General features: G+C 43.0%; 1 protein-coding gene across 3 annotated transcripts in view; it reads right to left on the bottom strand.

Annotated features, from left to right (window-relative positions):
- tle2b (TLE family member 2, transcriptional corepressor b) overlaps nt 1–18,334 on the bottom strand; it is a 76,287-nt gene that overhangs the window by 15,048 nt on the left and 42,905 nt on the right. For 2 of the 3 annotated variants that reach the window (XM_012920160.3, XM_004554977.3), the window contains exons 5-10: nt 11,459–11,521; nt 8,724–8,798; nt 5,499–5,679; nt 4,161–4,177; nt 1,903–2,043; nt 3–56 (exon numbers count right to left, since the gene is read on the bottom strand). In XM_012920160.3, coding sequence (XP_012775614.1) covers nt 3–56; nt 1,903–2,043; nt 4,161–4,177; nt 5,499–5,679; nt 8,724–8,798; nt 11,459–11,521 — 531 coding nt within the window. The remainder of the gene's footprint in view (nt 1–2; nt 57–1,902; nt 2,044–4,160; nt 4,178–5,498; nt 5,680–8,723; nt 8,799–11,458; nt 11,522–18,334) is intronic. The other variant, XM_004554978.3, reaches the window with a different exon arrangement.

Raw genomic sequence — 18,334 nt, forward strand, 5'->3', positions numbered from 1 at the left:
ACCTCATTGGAGACATCCACTACAAGATTGTCTTCGCTCTTGTCTCCATCGCTGTCCTGAGGAGCAAAGAAGATAGAAGAAAGGGGAAAACATGATTTTTCAAGATCCATTAAGATAAAACAGCTTTTTTTCCCTCCTCAGTCACCAGCACAGAGATACAATATGCTGCGTGTGTACATGGAGAAGTTAAATAATAAAGACACACAAGTGCGCACACAGATCGATATATCAATATCACTGGCTGCTCTTTGCTTCCTTTCGATCTCTGTCCACCGTCCATGCAACATTTAACACAGAGATATTGTATATCATATATTCTCACCAAACATCCCCCTGTACAAAGATTTTTTGATCTCAGTCATACGCACACACGCACACAGCACATTTTTCCCCTCTTCGTCTAGCCATCTCTCCATCTCTCTCTCCTTTTTTTTTCTGGGGTGAGAACGATGGCACTTAGTCACCATGGCAACAGCGCTTTGATGTGATCATGGCCTGATATTCCTATTGACATCAGTGTGGAGTGACATCAGTGCCTTATTATGCAGAGCCAAAACAGGACAATGTCTACAACCTCCTTCCTGGAACAAAAACCAAAAACACACACACAAAAAAAACAGCAAGAGATGAAACGAGAGAGAGAGTGTGGAAATGATGGTGAGGAGGGACGAGAAAAAAGTTCAAGGGGGGGAAAAAAGGGCAGAAAATAATACAGATGGAATAAAAATGAAAAGGAAACAAGAAGTAGAGCGTGGAGCGTGAGCGAAAAAGCAAGAGGAACTGAGAAACAGCGGTAAAGAGACAGAGAAAGATATAGAATAGGAAAAGGTAAACAGAGAGAAATGGGAGGCGTAATTTGGCTCGACAGACGGAAAGAGAGGAAAAACATTCAGAAAGTGGAAGCTCTCTATGCTTGTTCTCTTTCTGAACTAATGGGAAGATTTGGACTGTTGCTGCTGATGCCAAACTGACTTAGCTGGAGGCCGTCTTGCACAGACAGACTCCCGGTGTCAATCAATCCTCCAGACTGCAAACACACAGCCATCTAATTCATTACAGCTATCTGCCTTGGCCATCTCTCTTCTGGCATTACATCGCCTCTGGCTGCTTGCTCTTCCCCACTGGACCCATCCAAACCAAACACGACTCTAATTGGCCACGGGCCCCCGACCCCCGGGTGGCCCGTAATGTCATAGGCAATGTCATACAGACACACACAACCACACATCAGACAGACATCTTTGGTTGATATAAAGAACAAAAGTTGTTAGTTTACATGTAACTTTTATGATTCCTCCCGTTGGTTGTTACCTCCGCTGCTGCATTTTATTTTTCTCAGTGGCATCGTTTCAGGCTCAGATTATAAGCACAAAGTCACATAACACACTTCCTGTCACCAAGGTTGAAAATTCCCACTGCAACATGCTTGGATTGGGTCCGAGATTGTGTCCACACCGTGTCCAACTCCAGGCCTCGAGGGCCGGTGTCCCGCAGGTTTAAGATACCACCCTGGGTCAACACGCCTGAATCAAATAATTCGTTCATTACCAGGCATCTGGAGAACTTCAAGACATGTTGAGGAGGTAATTTAAGCATTTAAATCAGCTGTGTTGCTGGACACTGGCTCTTGAGGCCTGGAGTTGGACACCCCTGGTGTAGGACATCTGAATCTGGGTCACTGCAATTTTTTTAAGAACATCAAGACTATATATACATTTTTTTTAAATTTTATGTCGATATGCTTTTTGTGAAGAAATTCTGAAAGAATGGAAAAGAATCCTCCCAAAAAACACTTGGATCCAGTTCTGTATCTGATCTGAGATTCACCACCTACGCAGCCCCCTCAGTCCTTCACTACTGAACCAACCCTTAATAACATTGGTGAAGGTAACAAACACATACGTAGGAATGTGGCGGGAGAGACTCTTTGTCGTCACAGCGCCTTCTCTTGGCCTCAGCTCCTCCCTGCGAGGAGGCGTAACCTCCTGATGGGCCTTGACGCTCTTCATTTGGCTGGCTGTCTGTGGATGACACCGACTTACTCTGGGGGAAAAGAAAAGACAGGAACACAATCAAAAGTATGAACGCGTGAACACGACCTCACAGCAAAAGCACAGGTAACGACCGCCCAGGGCATGACACGCAGATTCACGTCACACTTGCAAATGATCAAACACAGCAAAGTAAACACACACAGAAAAACACAAGCACAGGTTAAGACACGGTCATAGCGGCGCACAGGCCAGCCTATAAAGCTAATTACTGCTCTCCCTCGACACAGCAGTCTTCGTGTAAAATATGAGTCTCATTATTGGCCAATAAAGCTGTGCAGGTATATTTACAAGCCTTTCCTGGTGCTCAGCACTCTGAAAATCCGATCAAAGCATTGTGTTGTTTTAGGACTGGGGCAAGGGCCGGAGGTTCGGCGAGGGCCACTTGTCATTCTCTGTCCCCCCGTGGGGAGGACAAGAACAGCGAGGGTTTAACACACGAGTGAGTCACACAGGAAGGAGCCCACGGGAACGGCAGGAAGGAGCACAACACACGAGAGAAGAGGCTGCACAATGGACCTCAGTGCAGCTCCGCAAATTTCCCTCGTGTCATTCTTTTCCGCCTTTTTTCTCCTCTTCTGTTCACTTCCTCTCGCTGTCCCTTTCCCCCCCCCCCCTCCATTTCAAATTCAAACTTGTTTTTGCCAGCGTGGGGCTCTCTGATAAATGTCAATTGATATGCATCCTCCTCCTCCTCCCTTTCTTCCCCAAATGCGGTAATGCTTGGCTAAGTTCAGCAGAAACCTCCGCTCATGAGAGAAATATTTTCTTGGTGCTTAACAATCGGCATTGTGCTCGCAGTTAAATTATGCTAAGGTTTTCACTGCAGAAAGAGCGAGGGAAAGTAAAGTCAGCAGCGGCCCTAAATCATTTTTATTTCACAATAAAGCTAGAACAAAGACTTGTTGGTATTTTTAACAACACCCCACCGCTGCCAGCACATTCTCCCCTCCACCCAGTTTCAAGTTTCTTCTCTTTAGTTTCTTTTTCAGTTTTCATACAAAGAATTTTGCTGCTTCTGATGGAAAAACTCCAACAGGTCAGTGCTGTAGTGAAATGTCACCTTAAAGAAAAGACAGCTACTGTAATGTCATCTGTGTCACTTTGGTTTATTCTTATTGTGCCCAATGAAACTCAGAATAAGTTACTGTACATGTAAAAACTGTCAAACAACCACAAACCCGAACAAACTAACTAACCCAAACTTCTTATATTTTTTGTTTCATGTCGAATAATCTTCTGGTTCATTTTATCTCAAAGTTTTTGAAACATGTTGCGTCCACCATGCATCCACTCATGTTTCCTATGTTCTGCTGTTAATAAAACATCTTTTTCAGATTTGGACATCAGCACATTCTGTTTTTATTTCCATTCTGCACAACAGCCCAACTTTTTTTGGAACCGGGCTGGTAAACTGATCATTTTTGCTCTTAGAGCAACATGTGTTCAAACATTACATTACTTCCTGCAGGCTAGAAACTCCATAAGCCTTTGAACTGTTCATCCATTCATGGTGAACAGCATTTTGATTTTCTGGTGCAGCGATTTCACTTCATGGTGACGACGGCACTTTTGCACATTAGGTTTAATATTAACTAAGGATAGTTTCGACTCTGAAGCATCTAATCGCTGTTGGATCTGCTGTTCAGGAATATTTGGCGATTCACGGCCACTATTTAGCGGTTTTACTTGCATTTCTTATTTTGGGGTATTTTGGGCAGCATTTAACATTAACTCAGATATAATCCTTCCTCATGTTCTGTATATGTTGTAGATTACCCGAATATTTGTGGCGCTGATAAAGAAACAGTCCATTAACTCAGTTCGTAGGCTCCTCCAGATAACGGTCGAATGCAGCGAGCTCAGACGTTAGTATAATGTGGAAAACCTTGAGAAGCTCAAGGTTGATGGTGATGAGCTGCTATTGTGCCGGTGTTGAGCAGTGCTACTCCTGGCTGAGCTCCAGCAAAACACTGCCTTTTTTAGAGGCCACTTTGCGGCGCGTCTCCATTTCTCTCAGTTTATCACTGTCACACACGCGCGTGCACACGGTGAAACGTGGGCGTACAAAACACTTACATCAAGGTACACACATGCAACACTACTCACCCTGCTGGGCGCTCCCTCTGGGTTGGGGCAGAGAAAGGGAAGGAAAGAAAACCGAGCAGAGAAAAAGAAGAGAGCGATGAAGAAGGGAAAATGGGGAGAAGAGAGAAAGTTTGACGTCAGTGCCGATAACAACAACAACAGTCCCCAGTCAGCCAAGGTTAGGCTGAACTACGACGACTTCTGTCTAATAAAGATACAAACCCACTATTGTGCCCGACTCCAGCCTCCTCTATCCTCTCTATCTTTCCCTCTCTCTCTTCTCCAAGCAGACAAAGCTCGCTGTCTTCCCCTGCTGCCATCAACGCTCACCATCTTTTCCCTCATTCTTCGTCTCATATGTAAGAACAGAAACACACACAGCTGCAGACATGCATAAGCTCTTACACAGATGCTTAACGTGACAATACGAACACAGTGATCTCTTTATCTTTCCCCTGTTTCTGTTCTCACCGATTCCTTCCATTTTTCTTTCTAGCTCTCAGTTTATTCATGAGAAAGTCTCTCTTGGCTCGCTGCCGGAAAAACTGCACAAAGATAAGATATTCTATCGGGGTGAAAGGAAGTTCATAGGGAGAGAGCGTTTCTCCTGCATTTACAGAAAGGCCATGAATACATCTGGTCATGGTAAGACAGCAATCGAAACAGGAAAGTTCAAACTGAGTCCAAAAGGTGAGTTCCTGGACAAATTACAAAGCAGCTGCCTGTCAGAGATGATGTATAGTGCTGCTTTGCATTTTTGACTACATTTTGTGTGGTTAAAAATGATAAAAAATGGTCTTTTTCTTATTCTGCAGCTGTCACGAGTTACTATCCGCCGATTCTAGGATGACAAATGAAGCCAATTAAAGACAAAAATCAGAAATGCAAATGTTGGAAAACAGACACATTTTAGGAAGCAAAAAATCATCTCTGCGCGTTTGACATTCGATAGGTGCACGCGCCGTTTCCCTCAGCCTCACATGTACAGAACTAGCTAACCAAATCTGCTCAAAATGTTCAATACTGTCATTGATTTCATCATCGATCAAGCACTTTGTGTAAACCTGAAACAAAAACAAGTACACTGATTCTCACTGTGGAACAACCGTGGTACACTTCAGGGCTGGAGGGATTTTTAGGGGTAAAAACGTCCACATTAAGAAACAAGATGTTCTGATGAGTGTGAGTGCAAGTAAAGGCAGCCGGTTTCAATAGTAGAAAAGACTAACGCTGCTCAAAGTCACAGTCTTTTATTCTAGCTGCTCACTCAGAATATCCTCATGACAGATACTCTACCAAAACACATAATCCTGATTTTACAGTCAAAACTGAGAACGAAGAGGATAAACGCTTCTTTACCTCTGAGATGTTCAGGGTCCAGGTGGTTGCGCTCATCTTTGGAGGCAAGGTGGGCTGAGACCCCCAAAGCCCCCGTCAGTGCCAGCAGTCCTGAGCCCCCTGCGCCCAGGGACAGCCCTGATGGGTGTGGCGTCAGGGGGATGCCAGGGGCGTGGTGAGACAGGTGCTGGAGCTGCTGCTGCTGTGGCCACAGGGAAAGAAAGTAGCGGGGAGGTAAGGAGTAAGGGGAGGGAGGGTGAGATACAAGGGAGTGTGTGGTTAGAAAAGACAAGGTAAAGAAGAAAAGGGAATGAAAAACGGGAGAAGTGAAGTGAGGGGGAAGGCAGTGTTGTGGTTGGAAAAAGAATTGAGGAAAAACATGAGAAAGGGAGAAGGCGAATTAAATAAAACACACATGGAGAGCCAAACGGTGAAGAAGGATGTTAAGATGAAAGTGGACAGGATGTGAAAGTGATTAGAGGATTAACAGGTGAAAGGATGGAGACCAAGGATGGGAAAGAGGACAAGGAAAGAAAGGCAGAATGAAATTGAATGATCATGATACACCCAGGAAGCAAAGGCAGTTGAGAATGAAACCAAGAAGTGAATAGAAGAGTGAGATATCGAGGCAATGGGATTTATTATAAAGGAGAAGAAAAAGGTAGAAAAGGGGCCATGGGAAAACACAGGGAGGATTAAAGGGAAGGATGAAAATGTTTGAGTCACAGAGCAAATGATGAGGAGAAACAGAAGGAAATAACATAGGAAGCAATGAAAAGTGAAGGAGAATTACATGAACAGGGGAAAGAGTAAATGAGTGCAGGAAGAAAGGGAAGGCAAGTGTGCAGTAGGGAGAATAAAAGGTAAGAGAAAAAAAATGATGGCAGAGAAGAAATGAGGACACGGCCGATGTAAGATGGAGAGAACGATAAAAGATTGTGGGGAAAATCCAGAAAGAAAATGACGAAGGCAAGAAAAAAAGAGAGATGGAGAAAAATGAGGAGAGAGAGAGGAGAGCAAAGGAGCAGCTACAGATAAAGAAAGGCTATTATCCTGAGGGGAGCATTATGATGTGTTTTTGTGTGCTGTTTTGTCAAGCCGGTGTATTAGACACACATACACACACAAAAGCACACACACCTTAGAGACAGCAGTGTTTGTAGTGCTGGGAGGAACAAAGGGCCTTAAGTAGACAGTAATGTGATCAGTGCTCTGACAAGCTGTGGAAAGCCCCATCTACTACAGCACTCAGGAGCATCACTGTGTCTCTCTGTGCGTACATATATATGTATATACAGACAAGCAGATCATATGCACAATATGAGCATTGGTAAAGTTCTTGAATTGATGATTCAGGCAACTCATTATTTAGTTGTGTCAAATCTTCAGATTAATAAACCATTCCTGTTCAATCTGACCTCTTCTACTCGCTGACCTTCCGCTCACATGATCAACATTTGCCAAATGGTCTCGCTGTGCATGTAGCTCTGCAAGTAAGATGGCAGCGATGAAAGCCTTTATGTTTTGGAAGTATCCACATTATTTTAAGTTTGTGGGTGAAAATGGCAGGAAGATCACAGGGAAATGCAAACTGTGCCCAGGTGTAAAGTGTCTGTCAGCTGCGAAAAGCTCCCCCCTTCAAATTTGAGGAAGCACCTGTGAGCTAAACATAGCTCCACAACAGTGGTGGAGAAGAGGAGGAGAACGATGCTGGCGCCACAGCTCCCACACGTTAACGGCGAGCGTTTAGTTTGGTTTAAGCTGCCGCTGCAATGAAAAATGATGAGGGCATCGCCGGTTAGATGCGACCAATATCATCTCACGGTGAAATGAGGAAACGTACATATATGTGCAATAGGGCTGCCACAAACAATTATTTTGATAGTCGACTAGTCACCAATTATTTTTGGGATTAGTCGACTAATCAGATCATGCATCCATTGGATGTAAAACTACAGCTTATTGCACCAGCATGCATCTGCTCTTATATAACTATCATTAGCTTACAGCTTTAAGTGTTTAAGGTATGTGCTAACTAAAAATAAAGACAAGATAGTTTTGCATTGTTTGGGTGAAGTTTAATAAACTCCTTGCTATCTAAAATATAACAGGACAAACTATAACTTCAGCCAAACCGATTTACTCAGGAATAAATACACTTCTAAAAAAAGCCAAACAATAACATTTAAGTGACTTATGTATGTTTAACCTGAGTAGCGACAGACGGCGGTGGGTTTGAAAACGATTTGCCCAGAGTCCGGTGTTCTCACAGCTCTAGTTAGCCTTGCCCCCGGCTAGCTATCGAGCTAGTGGGTAACAGACGTCTCTGAAAACGTCAGAGCGCTTTTCAAAATATGCGGTGTCTTGATAAACTGAGCAGATATTTAAGTTTTACACAGCTACATTCTCGCCTGAAAATATGTTAAACGTTTATTTTGTGACCCAGAAAGAATAATAAGAGTAATATTAAAACTAACTAGCTGCCGCCATTGTTGGAAACTGAGCTGGGCTGCGCTATGAATTCTGGGACAGAGCTACTTCTTCTTCTTTGGGGTTTAATGGCAACTGGCATCCTTGTACATGCAGTGCTGCCATCTTCTGTTTCAGTCCGTTATTACACTCTTAAATCCTACTACTTATTCCTGAGTCTTTTGTGATCTTACAAAGCTTCAAACGGCGTGTCAACTATTAAATCAGTCGTGACTAGTCGACTAATCGTGGCAGCCCTAATGTGCAGTGGGGCACATGCATACTCAGGACAATATAGCCAAATGTGCAAGGGCGTGCTTTTGGTGATGCAAAAATACTCTGATAAGTCTAATAAGTTAGTATTCAAAGTATTGTGAATCAACTTTTTGGGTGACCACCTGATGTTTCTCAAGAGGAAGCAAACAGCAGGATCACTGCAAAAGAAAAGAATGACTGTGTTGCAGTGGAGTCCAAGTCCAGACCTCAACCTGATCGAAATGCTGATACGGGACCTTAAGAGAGCTGTGCATAAACAGATGCCCGCAAATCTCAATGAGGTGAAGTGAAGTTGTAAAGAAGGGGGGGGGGCAAAACTTCTCCATAAGGATGTGAGAGAAATGGAAAGTTACTGCTGTTAAAGGTGGTTCTGCAAGCTACTGAATCATTTTCACAGGACTGCTCATCACAGACGTTTGTATTTATAGACATTAAGAATGAATAATAATTTAATTCCCATCATTCTTAGTTCCTCTGTGTTGATGAATCAAGGTGACTCACCCCGATGATGGCGTTGAGTTCAGCCATAGTGACCTGCTTGGCCCTCTCCACAGCTTGGACCACCTGTTGCTGGTGCTACACATACACATAAAGGGAGAAAGTGAAAGAAAGACATATTACAGTGCATAATCATCCACGGTGTGTACTGGGATATATACTGTAAGCATAATGTGATGTAGAGTATATTGCATGTACACTCAGTAATGACACAACGGGGACTTTTACATTAAACAAGCTAGAGAAACGCTGCTGCCTCCATCCAAAGCCGGTACAGGTAGTGCAAATAAGATGGTCTGGATGGGGCAACCATGCATTCACACAACACAAACATTGAGAGAACGTCACAAAAAAACGGAAGCGCACACACTGTAGCCAGACACGTACAGATACGTGCGCATTCACACACACCGAGAGCAAGGCTAACGAAAACCTCAGCTCTGTTTGAACAAAATCCCAATGTAATCAGTCGCACAAACTCAAACATACATGTGTGTGCCGCTGTTGCACACCTACACACAGAATACACACAGTGTCAATATTGATCAAACTGACAAAGCTGTGACCTTGCTGTCTCCAGGTAGCGCACTCAGTGTACACTCACACTTGGAGACAAAAAAAAGGAGGGTGTCTGCAGGTTTGTATTTACACAATGTACACACCTGCACAAAAAACCCTCCACGCACACACAAATGTACAGTAAAAATCACACTGACGCAGTAGAATTAAACTATAAAAATGGTTTCCTCTCATTTAATCTGTTTTGTTGTCTCGCCCAAAGTCAGAGCAACAATGTAACAATATATCATCAATAATTCTGCTCCTCTAAGCACATACAAATTAAATTACGGCTTTAAGGAGCAATTAATGAAGCAAAACACTCGTGCAGGAATGGTGATAATGTTTCTGAATGATAAGAGGCCCTGAAGCTCTTAAAAAAAGTATGTATTTAACTTAGAGTAGTCAGAGAGCTTACTTCATGATGTGCTGTATAGCTGCGTCTATGCTAAAGACTTCTGCTTTGTCTCCAGTTACACTGAAAGTCGTGAGATTTATTATGTTATCAGCGCCATTCGCTATTGGATAGTTCATTAGTAAATAACCCCAGAAACACATACAATGCATATGACTGTAATACCTTGTTTTCACCATGGGGCATTACATTAAATAATAATAATAATAGTAGCAAATATTAGCTGACTGTAACATGACATGGTGGCCCCTTCAAGTCAGAAATGTAGAAGTATCAATCACATCTGCTACACTAACTGTGAAATTGTTATTGTTATATATTATTGTTGGTTTGATTTATTTATCTTAAAAATTAGCCAGTTGTTGTGTTCGCCTAACAGAGCCAGATCAATAATTTGTTGGAGACCGTTTTTAATAATGCCGCCTCTGTGCACCGCCGCATTGGATTTAAAATCAAACACTCAAGACATGATTGAAGTGCAGGCTTTCAGCTTTAATTCAAGTCATTAAAAAAGAAAGAAATATTCAACTGTTTAGTATTTACTGATATTTTTATACACAGTTCCACATTTTCAGAAGCAAAAAGTCTAGAACCCATGAACATCAATGCTGTGTTTCCTACCTCAGGATGCTCAACTAGACTTTTACTGCAGCTGCTTTTAGTTGCTTCTTGTTTGTCGGTTCTTTGCCTTAAGATTTGTATTAAATACCTGAAAAGCGTGGTCTATTGGTTTGAGAACAAGTGAATCACTTTTTGCCTTTAAAAAGTACCCATTTTCTTTTCATTGATAAACTCTTGGGTTGTTTTTTCAGTCTGCTTTGGTTCATTTTCCATTCACATCATCAGTAAACACTACTGACATGGTTCTACTGGCAGCCGTAACATTGCCTCCAACTTTTCTCACAGATTTGCTGTTAAAAAAGCTGAGCTGGTCAGTGGAGTCCTTATTTTTAAGAATAAACCAAATTGTAGATTTGGCCACTCGTAAAGTTTTTGCTTTCTCTCGGTTTATTTTGCTTTTTCAGCCCGATGGTGGAATTATTCACTGGCAAAATTACAGTGAAAATAAAGTGAAATACAAATGAAACACTGTCCAGTTGACATTAAGCCTGAAACTGTGGGACTCAGAGGCAACACTAAATGTTTTTATCCAACAAATTATGGATCTAACTGTATATAATACAGAATTCTGTCCAAGTGACAACATTCCACTGAAAGTTAACGTTCCATTATCAATATGCTTACTTTAAAATGTAAAGGATTTGGATGAATTAACATCTGTGTAGCAAATCAGGATTAGTATTTAAATTCTTCAACTGTTAAATGTCCTGTATGCCAGCGGTCCCCAACCCTCGGGCCTCGGTCCGTGAGTCGTTTGGTACCGGGCCGCGAGAGTTGCGGCTCAGGTGTGAAATGTATGGTTTTCAGGGGTTTTATCGGTTTTCAGCATTATTTTGTTATAGTTTTTATCGTTAACTCGGTTTTCCTGGGTCTTTTCACGTGTGTTATGAATAAATCTTCTTTTTTTCGGTACCGGTACTAGTTTTATTTTGTTGTATTTATCTGCGACACCTTAAAGGCCGGTCCGTAAAATATTGTCGGGCATAAACTGGTGCAAAAAAAGTTGGGGACCGCTGCTGTATCCAGTATATGATTTCTGATATTCTGTGAGGAAGTGTCTGAGGTATGAGTGGTTTTCTCCCCTTTTTTGTGCCAGCATGTTGCTTGTGCATGTGTAAATGTCTCTGGCTGTAGTAACACTTACCTCTTGAGAGAGGAAAGGGATGATCTGAGCACAGATGGCACTGAGACGCTTGACAATCTCCGCCTGTGATGGAAAGAGAGAGAAATGAGAGTGAGAGACAGAAGGAGAGAGTAGTAGGGGATATATAATCATGTTGCATATTGCAGGATCATAAGTACACAATGAGCACAGAGCATATGATACACCTCTACAGCACATTAAGCCTTTGTTGCATTTAAACACCTTCTTAATGAGCAAGAAGTTCTGTCAGTGACATTTCTGTGAGACTGAGAGAAGAAACATGTGGGGGATTGTGTGAGCGAACAGCAGAGGTGGTGGGATGGAGGCAGCATTAGAGCTACGCTCATCATTTGGGTCTTTTAGCACCTTCACACTAGTTTCACTCAGCTTGTCCTCACGATCCAACAATAAACATACGAACATTCACAGAGAGCCGAAAACCTCAGAAAATTCCTCCCGAGCTCTCCACCTGTCTCAGCCGGCTATTTCATGTTATTATGTTTGTCCATTTCCGAAAACTGTGAAAATTCACGAAAATGCTTTTTCTTGGGCCCCTTATCCTCCATCCATCCATTCACACCAGCAGCAATAGTGCCCTTCCTAAGAAAACTGCTGCCCACACACACACACACACTCTACACCAGTGCACACAAACACACAGAAACAAAAGCACACTCCCTCTCAGCCTTGCACACAAACACACACGCACAGTGAACCTCTGCGGTGTGTCTAATTCTATCTGTCTGAGTGCCCTCAGCCTCATTTTGTTCTCTTCTTCACTCAGCCGTTCTCTCTTTTTCTACAACAGCTCTCACACTGAGCCATTATTACCCTATTCATCCTCTTCCTCCCATCCCTCTCCCCCTCTCTCTTCCTCTCTCATCTCCCTCCCCTCAGTTGCTCTCTTTGTCTATTTCCCCATCTTTCTATTTTTCTATATTATTTCCTCTCTTTTATAATCTGTCGGCCCTCCTTTTCCCTCAGCTGCTCTTATTCTTCCTCTATAACATCAGTCGCTCTCATGTTTTCGGTGATTTTTCTCCAACAGTCTTATTTTTCCCCCCTTTTTCCTCCATCTGCCCGTCCTGCTTTCAGTCTCTCTTTCTCTCTGCATCACTTCATCCTCACTAACACATGTTGCTGGCACTTAGAGGCGTTGAAGAGGAATAGATAAAAGACAGCAGACGTGGCAATGGAGGGCAGCGCAGGACTGACGGGGCTGTGTATGCCATCATACAAAGGCTCTCAGAGACACGCACCATTCAACCAGCCTTTCGGTTACTCTCAACGAGGCTTCGTAAACAATTAGCACCAGACACCCGGCTCAGTTCCAAGGACAGACACAGCTTCATGCGTGTGTAAACCTATGCATTCATGTGTAGATGACTGTGCCTCAGCTCCTTTGGTGTATTTCTATAAAGCATGCGTGTCTGTATGTATGTGAGGACCACAAAGAGTTAGAAAGAAGAACTTGGCAAACCTGAATATATTTTTTATAACTGGAAGTAGATTATCCGCCTGCTGCCAATGTGAAACTTTTACTACATTAAACTCAAGGGAGTCGTTCTTCTGTATTCAAGTGGTATCTGTTCTTCTGAAACCTTGGTCAGTCTGCTTGACTATACTTTAGCCTGTTGCTCGTTCAATCTGTCCAACTAGATCGCAGATGGAAATAAATCAAAGCACTCGTAATAGATGCAGGGAAATAGAAGCAGGGATATATTGAAACATGAGCATTTGTACAGTTCTGCCAATCTTTACTTCTTTAACACAGCCTGAACTCTCTTAGTCAAGCTTTCTTGTAATTTCTTTAGGTAGTCGTCAGCAATAGCTTCTTGAAGGTCATTCAAAGCTCTTCCTTGGATGTTGGCTGCTTTTTATTCCATTTGCTGTAAAGATGATCCCACACTGCTTCGGGTCTGCGCTCGAGGAAGGCCAGCCTATAACCGTTTGTGTTCCACTGTGTTTTTTTCTATCCAAGTATGCTTTTACAGCATTTGCATTGTCTGTGGGACTATTGTTGTACTTCTTTCCTGATAATGTTAAAAAAAGAAATTTCAAATTGCTGAGATGTGCCATGTTTTCAGCTAATAGCTCTTTGGGAATCACCTTGTTGGTGTAAAAATATCATTTATGCCAGTCAAACATGGCATTTAGATTCAACTAAAGAAATGGGAAAAAATGATGTGTTGTGCTAGTAACAAAGAGACTAGAGACAGAATTTAAAGTGGTTCATCCCTGGAGTTAGGTGACTTTTTTACGCTTGAATAATTCACGGGTCAGTGTTAAGAAAACATTTCCTTGAACATAGTCCGGTACAAGGACTCTTCCTCAATTTCGGGAGTGAAAATGAGAGAAAAAAAGCAGCAAATGTCAAAAGAAAAATCTTGAAAGACTTTCAGATGGCCTGAAGAACTATTCCTCAAGGCCTCAGTAAAACATTAGAAGAAAGTCTGGCTGCTTGGAAGCAAAATGTAAAGCAATAATGGGTGGCTCAAGACTGTTGCACAGTACCGTATATCTGTTGTTGCTCTGAGTTGACACGAACAGCTTTAGAAATAGGAAACAAGTTCTTATGAATTAAAAAAGATCACACTCTGGGAACAGTTTGATCCACAAATTGCTCTAAGTGGACACATGTTTGAGGATTAACTGTCATTTTGTAATTTGTGAGATGGTTCACAACCACTTCTCACTGAGTTTTTGCTAATTATGCAGGGTATAGTTCAGTACACTTCAGTGTTCAATGTTCTCCTCCATTAATTATCTTTGCAACTATGCCAGATTGCCGCTTATCATGCAACAGGTTGTGCTCAGCCATCAGATCAATTCAGATGACCTGGTTCAGTTTGGCCAGTAGGAAACCGATCTGACAGTACTGATGTTTAACCATATGTCCGATAACCAAATACAATCTGAAGGGACTGACCTGAACATGGTTGGTCTATGAAGCCACTCTTATTTACTGTCCCCATAACTTTGATCTTACGACATACAAACAAACTTTACTGGAAAGATAAAAAACAAAAGTTAAAGAGAAGATCATAAACAAACAAACTCCACGTTATGCCTGAGAGACAGTAGGTATTATAAGCACAAGATACCAATAACTGATGGGTTTTACAACTGGACGAAAGCGAGCTTGCTGAAGCAGCCTGAGCCGGGCCGGGTCTCAGAAACAACACAGCACACTGTCGTTCCACTGTCCAACCGAAGCACAGCCACCGGGGAGGACTGGCAAAGACTGGCTGGATGGAGGGATGAATGGATGGATAGATACAAAGGAAAGCAAGGGACTGGTCAATAAACACCTGAGGGCAGATACCCTGCCAGCTGGCATGGAGTCAGACAGCGAGACAGAGAAAAAAGCTTCAGATGAAACAGAGAGAAAATATAGGTGAGGGAATAGCTTTTCAATCACAAGGGCAAAAATCTACCAAAACAGTCTCCAGAATAAACAGACTGACAGAGGAAGGGAAATTGAAAGAAATGAAGACAAGGAAGAAGAAGGAATGCTGGGACAAAGACAGTCTGTTCCTGAGGACTGTTCGAGCCACAGGCATAAAAACACACATGCTCCATGTATGACGGTGTCTTCATGTAACAGACAAGCTCACTCAGTAGAAGCACACCTAGGCTTTTCATCGCTGACAGGATGCAATCCTCTCAAATCTAAAACAACTATGCAATTACCAGGCTTATGCAGGTATATTCCGCATCGATTATATACCACATATTGTAAAATACATAAATATCTACGTGAAACCACTAAAAAAAATGTCAGTACCCTAGACACAGCACACTGTACTAAGTCACATCAAAGACTGTCAGAAACATGACATCCAGCATGATGATATCTCTGCAATTCAGCAGAAGTGAAGAGTTTAGTCTATAAAAAGACAGATGTGTTGAGCTGATGTTTCTCTTTAAAGTGGTCAGCAGCACACGATTTGACATCATGATTAAAAATCTGAATGCAAGTCAGACATACATGCCAATAAACTGTCCTTGACCCAACATTTTGGACCCACATTCAGCTGTCAGTCAGGAGGAACTCCAAAGACAGGCAGGAGGGACAGTTTCCACACCAGCATTCGGCTCAGTGGACCATAATGCAGAGGCAAGAGTGACGCTTTGAGTTAGAGGTGTAATTCTTAGAGTTTGACTGTAAAAAAAAAAAAAACTCATTCTCCCGCACTTACTTTGCAATTGCTATCTGCTGCTCTCCGTCCACCCACATATTTAACCCACACGATAAACGCAACATGTTCCTGTCTGTTCTATGAAGGCTGTCAAAATGCATTCTGGAAAATGCTGAAAATGACTAACTGAAGTAGAAATAGTCCAGACAGGTGGGAAGATGAGGCTGTGCGTACTCTAAAAAGAAAATTATAACACTCACAAGATAAGCAACTGCAGAATGATGGCGTATCTGCCTATGCAATTTTCTTAAAAAAAAAAAAGTGCAAGAGTTTGGCTTTGCTCTGACAAAGCCAAAGTTTGTTTCGTAGGGAGGTTGTGTTACACGTTACGTGTTACAATCTGCACGCAGCTGTTTGCTTAGAATGGCAAAGCATCTTGTGTTTTTTTCATCCTGTGTAGCTTCAACATATCGCCAGACAAAGCGACGAAGACTAAATGCAGAGAAACTCAAATGAAGGGCTAAACTGAAAGTCCCATTTCTCCGAGCACACACATTTTCACTTTTGACATTAAAGTAAACTTGAGCTGGAACAATGGGGAAGCCACTTCCCTGTGAAAGATCAGCATTCAATTTGGTCTCTCAGCATGACAGCGAGCAACACTGACCGCCTTCGTCTTGCCAATAAAGCTTGGTGAATTTGAATGTGATGAGCATGGGTTGAGATTGGCACGGGAAGAGGAAGATGGTGCCCAGTGTGCTCTGGCACTGCCAGCTGTGCCAGCCTCTGAGTCCCACTATGGCTGAGCAAGCCAGCTTTGTGTGTCTGTGTGTGCATAAGTGTGTGAGTGATACCCCTCTACTCGCTCTAATTGCTCCTAACAAAAATCTCTGCCACCTCTCTTAGCTCCTATTCCGTTTCTGTTCTTTGCTCCCCCTCTTGCTTGTTGCTGGAATAGTTACTGGTTGGAAAAAGGAAGAGTGGAGCACCGAAGGCAACGGGCAACTTTAAATTGAATGCATTCCACAGTGAGCGTGGCAGATGATGCTACTGAAAACAGAATATCCAGTCATTTTCACATCGATATAAAAGGTTTTACAAAACTGTTCTGTGGTGACAGAAGGAGTAATGAGCTTCTGACCTTCGTAATTTATACAAGTGGTGGCTCATAGTATTTGTAAATCACAATGAAAGCTCATCTTACTGCGTTCATGGCACTAAAGTTGTTCTAAAAGCATCGTATACATTTGTGCAAGTTTTTGCAAACGTATGCGTTTTGCGAGTGGACTCATAATCATTCAAATACACTCTCTACTTCCAACACAAGATAACAGAAACCAGTAATTGATAAAGTAAAAGATCCAGTTTATTTAAAAAAAAGAGAAAATCCTCAAAATTTATAATATTATGTAATACTAAACACATTTTAATCATCATCGTTTGGCATCAGAGTATCGGACTCCGGTACTCGTCCGATACTCCGGTACTCTTCGGCCATTGCCCGCTTGATGAAGTCGATCAGTTCACGTATCTGGGCAGTGTGATAACACCGGACGGTGGCTCGGAGAAGGACATTGCCTGTCGGCTCGGAAAGGCAGCATCGGCCATGCGCAACTTGAAACCGGTTTGGAGATCGACCACCATCTCGATATCATCTAAAGTCCATTTGTTCAATACGATAGTTGTACCGATGGCTATCTATGCGAGTGAAACGTTGTCGACGGCAACAATTATCCGACGACTGAATGTTTTCCAACAGCACAGCCTCCGACGGATTCTCAAGATTTCGTATCGAGTTACCAACGAGCACACTGCCTCACGACCGCTAGCGGACATGGTATTGGAGCGACGATTCCATTTCGCCGGTCACGTTCTTCGCCAACATCGGAAACGATTACCGGAGATAGCCATGTTGTGGAGACCCGCCAAGGGGTCACGGAGCCACGGACGACCAAAACAGACATGGAGATGGTCATTCATTGAGGACCTGAAAGCGGTCGATCTTTCATGGGACGAGGCTGAAGATGTGGCTGCAAACCGAGCTCGTTGGCGATCCCTTGCTGGTTGGTATCATTACGAGCAGCAGTGTGGTGACTTTTGAGGGTTATGGTAAATATTTGTAGCCAATGACGTACTAATCACCCACTGATTGGGGTGGCAGACACATCGCTGTTCGGTGAGAACAACCATTCCCACTTCCTCCCTTTCAGTACCCCCCCCACCTCCTCCCCATATTTCCTCTTTTTCTCCAAGCAATCAGCCTTCTTCTTTATCTATTCTGCTGGCTCATTTTTCCCCACTTCCACGGTGTCTCTCTTGCTCTCTCCCTCTGTTTTCCCTCGGTGCACTTGGCTCTGCTCTTTTGCTCTCTCTCTGCCCTTCTTCTTATTCTCTCTCATTTCTCTCCCCTTCTTGCTCCATCTCTCTGCCCTGTTTCTCTCTCCCAGAGTCTCCCTCTACCCTCCTATTTTCTCTCTCCTCTCTCTCTCCTCTGGGCAGCGTGCCAGCTCCTCTTCCCTGGCACCCAGCCAGCTCCTTTCCTCCACTTCGCCTCCTCCACCCTTCACTCCCTTCCTCTATCCCCCTTGCCTCTGATTGATGGCCCCACTATTCTGGAAGGAGAGGAAGGGAAACAGAGAAAGAAAGAGGGAGGGGGGCACCAAAACACACAGACACATACACCAAAACGACACACATACGAGCATGCACGCACCCTCGGAATTGTGCATATCGC

This window comes from Maylandia zebra, linkage group LG23 (assembly GCF_041146795.1).
Source record: "Maylandia zebra isolate NMK-2024a linkage group LG23, Mzebra_GT3a, whole genome shotgun sequence".
Lineage (NCBI taxonomy): Eukaryota > Metazoa > Chordata > Actinopteri > Cichliformes > Cichlidae > Maylandia > Maylandia zebra.